At 56.0% G+C, this 15,568-nt stretch overlaps 1 protein-coding gene across 1 annotated transcript; it reads left to right on the top strand.

Annotated features, from left to right (window-relative positions):
* Window positions 1-2,376: 2,376 nt before the first annotated feature.
* STRA6 (stimulated by retinoic acid 6) lies at window positions 2,377-12,576 on the top strand. Its single transcript, XM_010019664.1, has 17 exons — window positions 2,377-2,501; window positions 4,009-4,087; window positions 4,499-4,584; window positions 4,739-4,878; window positions 5,049-5,215; window positions 5,369-5,494; window positions 6,325-6,392; window positions 6,503-6,579; window positions 7,197-7,258; window positions 7,524-7,704; window positions 8,464-8,539; window positions 8,605-8,738; window positions 9,923-10,040; window positions 10,237-10,338; window positions 11,156-11,313; window positions 11,966-12,103; window positions 12,398-12,576. The coding sequence occupies exons 1-17, from the start codon at window positions 2,377-2,379 to the stop codon at window positions 12,574-12,576; spliced, it is 2,016 nt and encodes a 671-aa protein (XP_010017966.1).
* Window positions 12,577-15,568: the final 2,992 nt, after the last annotated feature.

Below are 15,568 nucleotides of genomic sequence, written 5' to 3'. Positions count from 1 at the left end.
GATTTGCAGGAATAGGGGGGTTGTCTCATCCAGCGCAGCATCAACCCTATTGGCCAGGGCAATAAGAGACGCATTGGGTCCCGGGCTTAGATGTGCCCGTGTCACAACATCACTTGTTCAGCCTTGCACTGCAGTGACTCACCTGATGAGGACAGGTTGCAGCAGAGGGGTTGGAGGCTCTGAAGCACCTCCTGATTTCTGCAGACCATTCGCAATGGTGACAAAGATGTCACCACGCTGCTTGGTGGACCACAGTGGTGGCTTGATGACCTAGAGCAGGACAGTATCCATCTCATGAAGATGAGTGGGATGAGATGAAGGACTTGAAGATGGTGCTGGGAAGGTGTTGACCCATCTTGGTCCCATCTGCAGTCAGAGATGGGCAGCAAAGCCCTGGGGTCTGTGTGTCTGTATGTGTGGGTCTGAGCAGGGATGTGCTGGAAGGGACCTCACACACCACCCAGGGAGCTTCTTGGCTTGGTCTCATGATGCTGCTGCTTGGTGCAGATTCAGACTTGCCTGGCAGGGCTCCCAATGGCAGCATATACTGTGCCTCTGGCTGGGCCTTTCCCTTCTTTCCTTCCTGCTTTTCCGTGCCTTCCGTGTCCCCGAGCTGCTGCAAATCTGGGCACTGGTAATGTGGCATCCGCTGGCTCAATCAGAGGTGGATCATCTTGGGTAATGGCTGGGCTGGTGGGGAGGTAGATCTTGCTTTCTGTTGGTTGCCCTTCCTCAGGTGATGCCACAAGAGGGGCACAGGCAATCCCTTGGTGGCTTTTGGAGCTGGTCCTTCATTCAGATGCTGCTTGGTGAGGGAAAACAGCATCCCCAGAAGGATGCCGTTTACCTTCCTAAATCCTGGCCTCAGCTTCCAAGCCCGGCCTGTGTTTGGTGACCATGGGAGTACAAAGGGGCTTGCAGACTTGTGTGCACTGCCATGGACTTTACAAGCTCCTTCTACCTCTTTACTGAGTGCTGCATTCCTGGGAGATGAGGTCAGAACTGCTTCCCTGCACAGGCAGAAGCAGGGGATGGCTGGAGGGTCAATAGCTTGACACTGGGATGTGCTGAGGGGGTTGAGGATGGGGTCTGGGGTCCATCTGATTTGGATGCTCTGCTGGGGCTGGTGGGCCCATCCTTCCTCCACTGGGGAGCAGGGTGGTGGTCGTGGCACTCTGATGAGGACCAAATGTTGGGGTGAGAGGAGAACCTGCTGTCGAGTTGCATTTTGCCCCTGCGGGAAGGGAGGTGAAGATCCCAGGTTTCACGTCCTGACCTGGAGAGAGTCCCTGGAGTGGACACAGAACTTGGCTGGGGACATGATACCCAGTGGAACATCGGATCAAGGGGTAGTAGGGCCGTGGTGGTGAGTGCCATTTGTCTGTCGAGAGGCAGGGCTGCCTGCAGGGCCACAATCCTGGTTCAGGGAATCTCTTTGAAGCTGATGTGCTGTATCCATCATGGTCCCGGGCAAACACCAGCTGTACAAACAGCAGCCCGGAGCAGAGCTGCTGGCTCAGCCATCCATCTCCTACCCATCCCCTCAGAGCCCCTGGGCAGCCCTGGGGGTGCTGGTCATGTCCCTGTGCAGCGGGATGAGGTGTCCCCAGGTCCTGGGCTGGCTCCTGAGGCTTGGAGGTGGCTGCTCTGAGCATCGCTGCCTGGCACCTGGGGGCATCTTTGGGCACTGCCTTTCCCATAGCGATGGTAGATGGGCATGTTGCAGCTTGTGCAGCGTAGCTCTGGGACAGAGCAGAGGGTGTGGGGCTGTCTGAGCCAAAGTCATCAAAGAAGAGTGGGGAAAAAGAGACACGAGAGCTTGTTGGCTCTGGCACCGCAACAAAGCCTCCTTCCTTCTCACTGCTGCAAAGGGATGGGGCTGAGCTTTCCTCCTGGGGCTGGGGGGTGTCGTGGCACAGAGGGACATTGGGGACATGGGTCATGGCTGTGAGATCTCATCCTCCCTTTGCCAGCCTGTGCTGCCGAGCCCAGCGCTTGACCCTTGTGCTGGTTTCTGAGTCGCTGGCGTAAAAGCCGTTCCACAACCCAAACAAAGGCTCCAAGTCTATCAGCATCCCGCGGTGGGCAGGGAGCGGCCGGGACCATGAGGTGTGCCCAGAGCACTCGGGGAAGGGGGGTTCATCCTTTCTCCCTCCCTCTGAGTCCAGATAAAAGCTGGATCCTTGGAGGCACGGCTGGATTTGGAAGGCTCCCAACCCCTGTTCCCTCCCTGGCTGCGGGAGTGACCTGAGGAGATAAAGCCTCTTGGCTCAGCACCGCAAACCCTTCATTTCCAAGAACCCAGGAGGACTCACCTTGCCTCCAGTTGCCTCTCCCCATCTCTCTCCAGCCTGAAGAGGGAGGAAGGAGACGGCCATGGCAGCCAACAGCTCCGGCGGGATGCCGGATGCTCCTCTGGACAGCAGCTTTGCCAGCACTGATGACCTTGTTTCTGACTGGTACATCTATGAAACCATGGAGCCAGCCGTGCCACAGGATGAGTAAGTGTCCAGCCCTGCTGGTGGGGACCACACGTTCCCTGTCCCTGCTGGGTCACCCTGGGCAGCAGCCAGCCTCCTGCCCAGCTGCCACATTCCCTTTCTGTGGAGTAACGTCCCCTGAGCAGCAGTCCCAGCTTTTATGCCTGGGTGAGCGGGAGGTGATTGAAAAGGCTTGTTTTGGCCACCTAAAACTGCTTCATTCCTTTATGGGTGCTTCTGGCTGGTGCTTGCCCCAGGGATGGGACCCCAGGGCCCAACCTCACAGCAAGGACATGGCACTTCATGCCCTCATAGCTGAGAGCCCTTAGCAAGGATAAAGGAAGTGCTATAGGGAGGGGAAACTGAGGCATGGAGCAGCAGGGTGATCTATCCAGTGTGAAGCTGGGCATCCCAAGGGGTATCTATCAGCACCTATTGTCCCTCTGTTGACTTAATCCTCTGTGAGTGAGTTTTATACCACTCAGTTGACTGATACCCAACCCATAGGGCCAGCAGGAGGAGATCCCAGCGGTGACCAGCTCGTAGGGTTCCTCCTCACCCTTAATCTTCTACATTGTGGAACAGCTAATGTCAGCTGGCCCTATACAGCCTTTTCTGGCAGGATGGGGACAGCCTTGGATATAGGATGCCTGAGAAATCCTCCTTCCACTATCAGACCCTTCCCTGCCGCCTTGCTCCCGTCTCTACCCACCCCATGGGCATAAGGGCTCATGTGGGCTCCCCCACTGTGTGCTCTGGGGCTCAGGATGTCCAGCTCCCTGGCACAGGGACTTGCAGACAGCACTGGGTGACGCACAGTCCCTCCTGGCCTTGGGAGAGCAGGAGGGCTGTGGCACAGCAGAGATTAAGGGATGTCGTGGAGGCCAGGGAGGGAATAAATAAAGCAAGGCCTGGCACATCTGCTTGGCCTTGGCTGGCTGGGGATGCGGTGCTGGGCCCCCATCCTGCACCACCAACCCCAGGCATCCATCACCTCTGCTGTCCCACAGCTCTAGGTCTGGTCCCTATCCCATGGGAAAGGCATTGAAGCACCCTACAAGGGGTCTTCAGCCTTCCAGCTGGCATTTAATAAGCTCAGTGCTGTAGTTAGCAGGGAGAACTGCTCTGTGCAGGCTGCCTCTCTTGGAAAGGCAGAGCTAGGATGGGTATTAGCACAAAAGAGGTAAATAGGGCTTCATCTCCTGTTGGATCTCAGTATCCCTGATTCGGTATCCCTGATTCTCAGTATCTCTGTTGCTGATCTCCTGTTGGGCCTCGGTATCCCTGTATGTGGAAGGAGGTCACCCAGATCCTGTGGGGATCAGCTTGGGGCTGCTCCTGAGTGTCATCTCTATTGCTTGCTTGATCACAAGTCATCTTGCGAGGGTGACTTCAGCCCTGGTTGTGTAACCCAGCTCTTTGGAGGTTTACCCCTTCTCGCCATCAGACAGAAATCCCTGCTGTGTCGTTGCTTTGCCCTTTTGGGACTAAATACAACAACATGAGCTTCTTTTTTTCCCCTTTGTAGCATGTTTCCCAGCATAATCCCAGACTGTGACCCCACCATTTCTCCCAGGCTGTATCACATCTGCATGGCGCCCATCTCCGTAAGTACCTGCCACGTCCCATGGGGCTGGTTATCTGCCCTGATGTTGTATTTGCTACCCCCTAGCTTGGGTCATGCCCATCTACTTCCAGATAGCAGGCCTGGGCTCTTCAGCTTGAGCTGGAGCGAGGTTTGAGCTAGGATGCTCTAACACAGGACTCAAACATCCCCAGACTGTAGTCAATAGAAAGCTTTGATTTATTTCTATAACATGGTCCCTCTGAGGTGTTTAGAGCCTGTAACTCGTCAGAGCAGGCTGAGAAGCTTCTGCCTGGCTTCAACCACGGCTGGATTGACGTTGTTGAGTGGAGGTGGTGTCTCCCTGGAGGCTCCCATCACATTGCAGCTTGTCCAAATGCCCCCCAGATACCACCCCTTATATTTATTGTTCCCTCGGTTGGGTTTCTGGCAGCTGGCCGTGCTCCTGGGCTTGTCCTTCCTGGTGAAGCGCAGGCGTCTCCACTGGAGCTGCTGGAATGGTGTCCCAGGACTGCTCAGGTACCTGGTCAGTGGGGTCCCCATCACCCTGCAGCCAAGTGGGCGGAGGGATGCTGAGGTGCAGCACGGGACATAAATCAGCCATGGGGCAGAGGATGGTGGGGACGGGGTGCCCATGACCTGGTGGAAAGCTTATTCCTTCCTCGCCTCGCAGCCCAGCTAACTTCCTGGAGGAGGAAGGCAACCGCGGGCTGGTGGCTGCAGTGTTTGGCATCCTGTTCTCATCCCTGTGTGTGCTGGTCTTGGACACGGACCCTCTGCCGCTCATCGCTCGCTCCTCCCAGAGCACCCGGGGTAAGGCCAGCACCCTCCTTCCCTGTGGGCATCACACTCCTCCCCACAAAGGAGGTGTGAAGCTTTGGGTGCCATCCTGAGCAGCCTGTTCACCCTGGTCCCTACTGAGAGCACTGCTTCTCTTCTTGCCTGTTTTGCTCTCCCTCCTCTCTTTCCATCGTACCATCTAGAGTACTGGAAGATCCTGGCTTTGCTCTACTACCCTGCCTTCTACTACCCCCTGATGGCCTGTGCCACTGTCCGGCACAGGGCCAGCTACCTCATGGGCTGCCTGCTCTCCTGGTGCCACTGCGTGGTCCACATCTGGCAGAAGGTGGATTGTCCCCAGTCACCAAAGGTATGGGTCCCACTGCCTGGGGAAAGAGCAGGGAGGCTGCTGTGGCCAAGGCTTTCTCATCACCTCCTTCAAGTGACATTAAGATGTCATCTGCCCAGGACTAGGCCCCCAGGCTGGGGTGGGGTGGTGCGTGACATCTCTGCTTCTCCCCAGATATACAGGTACTACTCCACACTCTCTTACATCCCCATCATCCTCTGCCTTGTGCTCTTAAGCCTTTGGTATCCAGCCCTGCTCATCAAGAGCTTCACCGGGCAGGAGGAGACCTTGGATAAGGAGGTAATGCAGATCTATGGGATGATGTGGTGGGGATGAATGGGAGAAGCCTTCGATAGACCCGCATGGTTTTGGGAGTGCTCCTGCCCCACGACCTCTCTGCCTGCCTCAGGACTGGGAGAACTGGGGTGCCCCCAGGCCATGTGGTCCCTGCTTTGCTCCAGCACTGGAAGCTGCCTCCCCTCCATCCCTCTGTTGATGGCAGAAGTGGCGGCTCTTTTTATCTCCTTGGATTTGAAGAGGGAGTGGAAAATCCATCTTTGGAGTAAACTCCTTAGTACAAGAGGCTTAAAGCATCAATACATCCCGTTCAGGCTGGGACTGGGGTCGCCTTGTTTTCCCAGCAGGCTGGATAATCCCCAGCCCTTTGGGAAATGCTGGGGCTTTGTTGGGAAGAGAGGAGGAAAAACCTATTTCAAAATAAGCAGCCAGCCCAAGTGTGGACTGAAGTGACCCCAGGCCCTTGGTGGGAGCTGGCTGATGGGAATGGGGGGTTTCCGCTGTCCTACTGGTGTGCCTGCATTTGGGCTGCTTTGCTGACAGGAACAAGGCACATTTATTTCCACCTTCTGTGATGCTGGAAGATTTGCTGCCAGCATCATTCCAACACGTTCATCATGGCTGGGAGCCCATCATGCCTGTGGGTGATGGACTTCTGCAACAGAGGGTGTTGTGGGGCATCATGCTAGAGATGTGTATGGCTGGGGTGGGAGATGGCTGCTAGGTGGGATGCAGATACTCTGGCCCCCCAGAAGGCAGAGTCACCTCTCCCTACTCACTGGGAGCACACTCCCTGTGCTCAAAGCAGGCAACTCATTGCTGCTTTCCTTAAGGTGCCAGGGAGAGGTTATTACAAGAAGTACCTAAAGACTGTCCTGTCCAAACGCCCTCAGAAGGGGAGGTAAGGATGACCCCTTCCCACAGTATTGCCCCATCAGTGAGCCACAGTGGGGGCAGAGAGGCTCTCTGCTCCAAAGGGACACACTTCTCACCCTCCTCTTCCTCCTCCAGCTCTGCAAAGCTCGAGGAGAGCCTCCTGTCAAGGGTGCAGACGTACTTACGCTCCTACATCTATGCTCCTGAGGAAGGTTGGCTGCGGCGCGGGCTCGGCACACGGCCTGCACCCCTCCCCAGGGACAGCAAATGCCTTTCCTGTCTCCTTCCCCAAAGCAGCCGTGTCCCGGCCGAGGCTGTGCACACACTGCTGTGCTCTGGGGTGGGGAGCGGGGACCCCCGCCAAGGGGGTATGGGTGGGCTCAAGCAGTAAGGTTCAGGTGGGGGTTGTGCTGATAGGGCAGCCTGGTGCTTGATAAGGATGTGATAAGGAAGTAGAATCTCCCAAAAGTGGATAAAATCCCTAAGAGGAATGGGGAAGTATTCCTTGCCCCCTTTACCCATGGAAGGAGCAGGGGCTGTCCCAGAAGGTGACACCCTGAGGGACACGGCTCCCCATGCAGCACGAACCTGGATTCTGGGACCGGGTTTCAAGGGACTGCAGAGTACAGAGACGCTGCTCCCAGCTATGTATCCTTGTAGGATTGCTTGGAGAAATCCCAATTACTACTTGACCGCCCTGTCCCAGTGCTCTCAATGGGGTGTCTGCTTTGGCTGCTGGCTTGGGTGGACCTGCAGCCTGCTCCATTCTTTCTCCGTGATCCCACATCCCACGTCCTCTCCAATACACCCCTCCAATTCTTCCTTACAGGTTTCCGGATCCCACTGAAGCTTGTCGTGTCCATAACCACGGCCATGATTGCTGTCTACCAGGTGATGCCAATGCTTAAATGCTAAGCAGAGCCCCCTCCCTGCCTTCTCAGTTGTGTTCTCTCGAGGCAGAGGAGCCCAGAGGCCATTGCCAAGCCACACTTTGGGCTATCGGAATGGTATTAGCATGCCTTGAGGTATTACCATCCCTCATGGCAACCGGCTGTGTGCTTCCAGGGCTCAGGCAGCCTTAAGTCCTTAAGCCAAGGCAATGGCTCAGCAGTGGGATGCTGTGACCCAGGGCTCACGTGGCACTGCTCCTTCACAGGTTGCCCTGTTGCTCCTGGTGGCCGTTGTCCCCACCATCCAGATCATCCGGGCAGGAATGACAAAGGACATCGTGGTGCTGTTGGTCCAGTTTGGCTTGGTGCCCTCAGAGAGCCCAGCTGCCCCAGGTGACATGGAGAAGGAGCTCAAGACTGTCAAGTACTACCTGTGGTCACTGGAAGGTGAGTTCCCAGCCAGGCCCTGCATCCAGAGGTGGTTTCTGGAGGCTTTCAGAACTCACCAGGGAGGTTTCCAGCTCAGAGCATGGTCCAGGAAGCTGGATGGTGATGAAGAGCTTCCAGGGGGAGTTAAAGCCCAGCTGCTGAAGCCGCAGCCGTGCAGACATGAAAGGCAGCTGCGGATGCCTGGCGCCAAGGCAGCGAGGCACTGCAGATGCTGCCCTTCAGCTGCAGGCTTTGAGATGTGCTGGAATAAAGCAGATGGCCCCGGATGTGGGGATGTGGGGATGGCAGGGGTGCCCCCTCCCTCCATGGTGTACCTTGGGTTACCACCAACCCAGAGGGGGGCTTTTATGTCTTTTCCCAAGCCACCAAGCCCCTCTCATCCTCTTTGTTTCTGCTGACACGTCTACCTCTCCTACCAAACCTCCTTTGTCCCTCTTGCTGTTACCCTGCAGCACCTCCTCAGCTCTCTCCATCTCACTGCCTGCTTATTACAGCTTTTCCAGCACTGAGGTAACCCAACTGCTTGTATTTCCCCTGGCTGCTTGTCTTTCCCCTTCCCTTTCACTGCCTCACCAGCTCATACCCACCTGGGAGATGGAGATCCCTGTATCACAAAGAGCAGAGGGAGGGAAACTGAGGCACGGGTACATCCATTACTCGGCCCCCTGCAATGCTCCTGAGATAGGCTTTACAATAAAATCCCATTGCTTGGATGGCCACGGCCATAGCCCATCATCTCCCTCTGCTCCTCTGCAGTGTGCTACATCTGCTCGCTAGTGCTGTGCTGCCTGCTGACCTGTGCCATGCTCCTGAGAACGCTGGTGATGCACAGGTATGGTGTCCTTGCTCCTCTTCTCCTTCCCACCAAGCCAGGATGCAGCTTGTCTGTCTCCCCAGGAACAACCTGAAGGCCCTCTACCAAGGAGCAGTGCTGGATGTCTTCTACAAAGCCCATATCCTCCGCCCATCCCGACAAGCCATCGTGTGCTGGATGAGCTTTGCCAGCTTCCAGACAGCTTTCGCCTGCCTGGGTAAAGGGTGCTGGGGCAGGATGGGGTGGGTGGATGGGGTGGTGGACCCCCACCTTGCACACCATACTCAGCGTTTAAGCATCTCTTCCCCCCTTTCTTGTCCCACTTCACAAAGGGCCAGCTGCACAGAGGCTTTTGTTCCTCTTTCCCCAAACACAATCTGTCCTCTCGCAGGAAGGACCATGCTGAACACCAAATGGTTGGGAGTTAAAAAGGGAGGGGGGCGGGGGGAATGGTGACTTGTTTTGGCACAAGCCCAGATATTTTGATTTGAGAAGCTGTCACAGCATCTCATGCAAAGGACTGTCTGTCTCCTTCGGTCCCAGTCTTCACATCCCAGATGCTCCTCGCTCTGTATCTTCCCCAGCACAGCCAGGGTACCCCTGGGGAGAGGATTGGGGTACTGGACACCCCAGGGATGAGTGAAGGACATCCAAAGGGGTAGAAATCTTCACCCCACCATGGTTTGGAGTTGTTTTAAGACCTCTCTGCCCTATGGGAGGTGATGCTAGGCAGTGATGCATGGGCAACATCCAATCATCTCAGTACCCCAAGGCCACTCTGAGGGTCAATAGGAGGGTTCAGGGGGGTGATGGAAGGACAGGGAGGACCACCAGGCCTGTTGGTGACCACCCCTTGCAAGACCAGGCCTATTTGGGAGGCAGATTGCAGAGATCAGTGTGGAGGTAGGAGCACCCCAGGAGCTCCTTGCACCCCTTTGCCAGTGAGGAGCAGCTTTCCCTTGGCCCCCCCAGTACTCAGTGCAGCGCTGGCTGCATCTGAGCGTGCCACTACTCATCTGCCTCCTGCTTAAAGGTCTTGGCTTTCAAGTCATTAAAGCAAAGCAGTGGAGGTGAAGCACAAGCTCAAGCCCAAGGAGCAGCAGCAGCTGCTGATCTGGGTGTGATTTATGGTTAGAAATCAGAGCTCAGGCTGATTTCAATGAGGCACCAGAATTGCAGCCTTGAGTGATGCCTCTTCTCATCAGGGATAATGTGGGGAGTGATAAGAAAGGCAAAATCTGTAGTTAAATCCCATGCGTTGGGAGCAGGGAAGGCAGGGAAGGATCTCACAGGCATTCTATGGGATTAAAATGACACATGCTCAGCAACGAGTTGGGGAATAAGAGCAAGAACTTCTTCCGTCTTCTGCTTCTCCATCCTCTCCCCATGTCTCCCTCCCAGGTCTCCTCATCCAGCAAGTGATCTTCTTCATCTGCTCAGTGGGTTTCACCTTCCTCTTTGTCATCCCGCTCCAGTCGGGCACAAACACTCACCTCTTCAGGATCATCCAGAACATGTGGTGGGTGCTTACAGCCCTCAGGGAGGGGTGGAAGATCCAAATGGGTGCCATGGCCATGGTGTGCTGTGAGATGCTCTGTAGAGGGGAGGCTCTATCTTGGGCTCTTTCAGCTTTGCTGGAGGTTTCTGCTGCTTGGAATGGTTCCTCATGCTTGGGGTCCTCCTCTTGTCCAACCTGCCTCTTCCTTCCCACCCAGGCCCTTCTGGTTGACCCTGGTGGTTGCCGTCGTTGTGCAGAACTTGGCAGCTCACTACCAGTTCCTGGAGCAGCATCCCCTCCGGAAGGAGCTCACCAACAGGTATGGGCATGTGGAGGTCCCCTGGGGCAGAGCTGAACCCTCCTGAGGTCCAAGACATGGGACCATGTTGGGTTTACATGTGTCCCTGGCATTGTGTTGTCCTCTGTGCCACAGGGTCAAGGGGGAAACCTGTAGGTTAGAGGGGCCTAAGTGGCTCCATGTTCCCAGAGAGGTTTCTTTAGATGCCTTAGGACCATGGTCCATTGACAGCCTTGATTTCAGTGCAGTGAAGTGGGTGAAGTCTATGCCCTGCTCCACCACCCCCATTTGCAAGCCTCAGGGGAAGCCCAGATCCCTCAGGATCAGAAGGACCAGTTCAGATGCTGCCAGCAGATGTGGTCCCTCACTCACACATGGTGTCACTGCCTAAGCTGTCTCCTTAAGCTGAAGACCAGGGTGACACCATGGATCTAGATGTCCTGCTCTGTCCAGCCAAGGGACGTCCACCACCTCCACCACTTGCCCAGCATTGCGGGGAGGCTGCTGTAGGCTATTCCAGCCTCCGCAGGAGCGAGTGTCCCTCATCCCAAACCACCAGACGTATGCTTCAGCTGCTTTCTAAGCCTTCAAGGAGAAATGGAGACCCTATGTGTGCTGGAAGCCAAGCTTCCCGAAGGTGCATCAGGCTGTCTCTTCTCCAAGAGCCTGAAAGGGTGTTTGCTTCTCTCCATGGGATGGAGACACCTCAGATGGGGCCTGTGTCTGCTGAAGAGGGAGGGATGCTTGTTTTGGCTGCTGGTTCCTCTGGCAGGGAAGGGCCGTGCTTCCCGTCCCGCGGTGTTTGTGTTCCTTACTCCTCCTCCTCCTCCACCCGCAGGCGAGCTCTGTACATAGTCACCTACCTGCTCTTCCCCATCAACGTGCTGGTGGGCATCCTGGCTGGGGTGTGGAGGATGGTCATATCCGGGCTTTATAACTCCATCCACTTCTGCCAGCTGGACATCATTAACCGTGGTGTGGAGAACTTCGACCCAGGTAGGGCATGGAGGGGGTCCCTCTGTAGCACCTCTGAACATGGGGGCTCTGTTCTCACCTCCACATTCCTGCCAATGACCTGGGGGCTCCTCCATCACCTGGAGCTGCCAGGACTGAGGGGGGCTTCAAACTACCTGTGCTCAGAGATGGGCAGGGGGTACAACTGGAGCTTCTGATGCCCACTTGGTCCTGCTTTTCTGTCCATCCCCAAGAACTGGGGGTGATGCACTTCTGGGGTCCCCTGGGTTTCAGCAGTGGCCAGACTCTGTTCCCACAGGCAGTGGACCCTCATCTCTCCTGGGCTACAGGCAGCAGGGAAGGTTCATAGAATCACAGAATGGTTTGGGCTGGAAAAGACCTTAAGATCATTCAGTTCCAACCCCCTGCCGTGGGCAGGGACACCTTCTTATCGCCTAAGGCTCTGACCAAGGCTCATCTCAATCTCCCCTCTGGCAGGTTAAAGCCATTCCCCTTGGCCTGTCCCTACAGGCCCTTGTCCAAAGCCCCTCTCCAGGTTTCTTGTAGCCTCAGCTCTGGCTGAAAGAGATAGAGCCCAGAAAATAACCCTCCCCTCTGCTCCAGAGCAGGAGGAGGGGAGAACCATGAAGTCTGGCCCCATTACTCTCCTTCACTGTGGGCCCTGTCCCCCCAGGCTACCACACTTACTGCCACTATCTGAAGATTGAAGTCAGCCAGTCTCACCCGGTGATGAAAGCCTTCTGCTTGCTGCTCCTCCAGCTGGCCAGGCCAGAGGGGCCATCGGGGCTCCGGGCCAGCAACATGGAAGAAGGTGAGACCTTCCCATCCCCATCCAGAGTGATGCATGGCCAGCACCACGGGGCAGCATCATCGGGGTCTCCTCTATGGGTTTGCTGCTCCTCTAGAGATGCTGCTGGTGCCTGGGGGTAAAGGGACCATTGGGGTTGTGGCTGTCACATGTGATCATCTCCATCCGAGGAGCTGCTCCTGTCCCTCTGATGTGCAAGGGCATGACAGGGCTCCTGTGGGTGTAGATGGCATTGGGCAGCCTCAGTGAGGGGGAGCTGGGGCTGAAGTCGTTCCTCCTCCTCCCATCTCCTTGCAGGCATCCAGCTGATGCAGCACAAGAAGGCGCCTCCGAGCAGAGCCCGGTTCAAGCAGAGCAGAGCCCGCTGGTGGTTGGCTTATACCCTCCTCAACAACCCCTCGCTGACTGCCTGCAGGAAAACTGCCCTCTGTGACCCCACAGCCAACGGCACCCAGCTCAGCACCCCCGAGCCTTGACCTCCAGAGACACCCCCCACCACCACCTCCCATGCACACTCCATCCCATCCCTGCCTCCCATTGACTCTCCTCCTGTGCTGGCGGGAGCTTTGGGCACCTCCTGCCCCTGCCCAGCAGTGGTGGGAGCTGGTTTTTAGCTCTAGGTCCATGCTGAGCCACTACCACGGTGCAGAGGTGAGGACAAATGGGTCACCTCCAAGCCTGACCTGGATGGACAAAGGTTGAGGAGCCAAGCTGAACCCTTCAGGCACCTCAAACGTCTGAGCAGCCACTCCTGCAATGAGCCCACAGGGGTGTGCTTGATCCTCAGCCAGGCTGAGCATGAGGAACTACCCACATCTCAGTGTGGTGTCCCCACAGAGAAGGTCTCTACTGCCAACCCCATCTCCAGCTTCTGCCTTTCATTTCTGATCCTGGCTCCCCTTGGACACATTACTTGACCCTGGCACTCCTTTCCCCCCAGTTTTGTGAAGGCTGAAACCCCATCTGCTCCTGCTCTGGGCTGTGAGGTTGCAGAGCCATTTGGGTTTTGCTCCCCATAACTCATGACCTGGTGCCTCTTGCTGCCACCCCTTGTTTTGTTTAAAGCCAGCAGTTCCCCAGGGCTGGTGACCCTCCAAGTGAGCTGAGCTTGAATTCATAGAAAGCAGTTTTACACCTCGCTTGGCCTTGCCCAGTCGGGGAAGGTTAATAAATCACATACCTCATTCCTATGCTCGGGTGTGCTTGGTGTCCATGCCCAAATAAACCAGACCAGGCAGGAAGGACACAAAGATTGTCTCTGAGTGATGTTTGGGACTCTGCTTGCACAGCAGGAGCGTTGTGGTAGATCTGCTTGACCTGGGGGTGATGGGACCGAAACCGATCCTCACCTTAGGGAAACTAATGCAAAGCTGCACAGTTTGCTTTCCCATCAAAACTTTTGGCCCTGAACCATGATTCCCATGAAGGATGTCAGCTGAAACAGGACATACAGTAGCTGAAGCACCAAAGGTAGGTGTCCAAGGTGTCACTGGATCACCTTCTCCCATGATGTGTCCCTTAACCCTGCCTTCGTTGGCTGGAAGGATGCCTGGTGTCAGCCCAAGCAGGGTCCTGGGTAAGTGTCCTGGCATCTCCCTGCAGCATTGAACCTGGGTGGGCACTATCCCTTTCCCCAGGAGCCTAACCCTGCTCTCTTCCTATCCTAGCAAAGAGGTGGGGGGGGGTCCCTGCCTTCATCTGGAGCTGCCCCAAGGGCCACCCGGTGCGCTTGAACGCTCAAGCCCCTGTCAGCTAATCAAACAGGATTAAACTCACACTCTTCTAATCGGATTTGAGCTCTGTCTGGCACATAGCACAGCGTCACCAAACTGGGTGACAGAGGTGGCACCCCAGGGTTGTTTTCTTCTTAAGACAGCAGGACCCCAAGGGGCAGTTCCTGCTTTTTTCTCTGGGCTTTACATCGTGAATCCGGGAAAGATGCGATGCTGATGGGTGCCGGATGCCCTGTGTGTGTCCGGCTGAAGTGATGTCCCAAGGCAGAGGCTGCACTTTTCCCTTGCAGCCCATCCCATCTCCAGGCTCGGGGGCTTTGGAGGCAGCCTTGGTAATCTCTAACATCTTTGGCAGCTCTGGGCCATGGGTGGAGCTGGATTTCAGCATCTGTTTACACAGCCCTGCCCGAGGCTTCCTGGAGATGTCTTGGCAGGAGGGGACTTCACTGATTTGCTTGTTTTCTTTCCCTTCTTTGACATAAGCAGTATGCCCTGGGGGTGAACTGAGCTCCTCTTCTTCGTGGTGGCCTCACAGCTCTTCTCTAAACCCCCAACGTCAATAGCTCTGCCCCTGTGCATCTGCAGTCATCTCCACCCCATCCCTGAGCTGATGGTGAGGTGGTTCAGGGAGATGATGCTATTGCAAAAACAGCCCTTCATAGAAAACTGCCCCTGTGGGGAGTGGAAACTCAGGCCTGGGTCATGCTGTGGCTTTGCAAATGTGAGGGACACAGAGGAGACGATGGGGGTTGTGGTGGCACCCTGGGCTTGAATGAGCTGGTGGCCAGGGTGGCTCAGGATGGTGATGCCAAGTGCAATATCACCTGCAGCATCTAATCCGGAGCCACGTAGCGGGGTGCTCTGTTTGTTATAAATGAGTGATGCTTAATATCACTTATAATTTGCCATAAATCCATGGGTGAACTTGGTGGCAATGGAGGAATTCACAATTCCGGTGCCAAAACAGCCATGCACCAGCAAAGTTGGGGGAGCAGCAGACTGGCAAGCCAGGCAGAGACCTTCAGGCATGGCTGCTGAGAGCCTCAATTTTACTGTTTCCATCCTTATCCCAGGCTCCAACCCCTGTTGCCAGCTGGGGCTGCAGGAATTAGCTCCTGTACCTCCCTATTCCCAGGCAGGCACAGAAGGGAGTATCCCGGCGGCGATAAAACTCACGTTCAAAGTTGTATCCTCTGAAATGAAACCAAAACTCTTGTTGGGGCTGTTACGTTTTTCATCCTTTCTGCCTGTAATGGGAAAAACATGTCCCTGGTGGTCAGCATCAGAGGCTGCGTCTGCCTCGGGACCCCCACGGAGCCCTCGGCGCCGTACCCGGGCTGTGCTGACGTCCAGCAGCTCCTTGGCTGCTCCTTTCCTTAACCCTGCAGACTGCCTGGTCACCCAGTTACGGGGCTGCAGAGCTTGTGTGGAGGCTTCAGCCTGGTTTTCAGCTGCTTTTGGCGTTCATGCCTTCCCCTGCCTGCTGCAGGCAGCAATAGGGGGAGTTGGAGGTGTCCTATGAGTGTATCCTTCCTCCAGCGTCATTGTGAGAGGGCTTTGGGGCAGCTGGAGGGGGGAAATGAGTGTGCCCTGAGCGAAGAGGGTTGGGGATGATTGAGAGGACTTAGGGGTGCTGGTTGATGAGAAGCTCAGCATGACCCGGCTTCAGTGTGCTGTAGAGTGGAGAGATGCTGCGAGGGCTGGAGCAGCTCTGCTCTGGAGCCAGGCTGGGGGG

The sequence above is a fragment of the Nestor notabilis genome, unplaced genomic scaffold (assembly GCF_000696875.1).
Source record: "Nestor notabilis isolate BGI_N333 unplaced genomic scaffold, ASM69687v1 scaffold23718, whole genome shotgun sequence".
NCBI classification, from domain to species: domain Eukaryota; kingdom Metazoa; phylum Chordata; class Aves; order Psittaciformes; family Psittacidae; genus Nestor; species Nestor notabilis.
Note: the sequence above shows the minus strand (reverse complement) of the source record. Positions and strands in the feature narration are given on the sequence as shown.

Bases quoted from the DNA above. Each gene is read 5' to 3' on its own strand.
- STRA6 (XM_010019664.1), top strand. From the start codon at position 2,377: ATGGCAGCCAACAGCTCCGGCGGGATGCCGGATGCTCCTCTGGACAGC. The intron at 5,216-5,368 runs GTATGGGTCCCA...GCTTCTCCCCAG, and splicing joins ATTGTCCCCAGTCACCAAAG to ATATACAGGTACTACTCCAC. The intron at 8,540-8,604 runs GTATGGTGTCCT...CTGTCTCCCCAG, and splicing joins AGAACGCTGGTGATGCACAG to GAACAACCTGAAGGCCCTCT.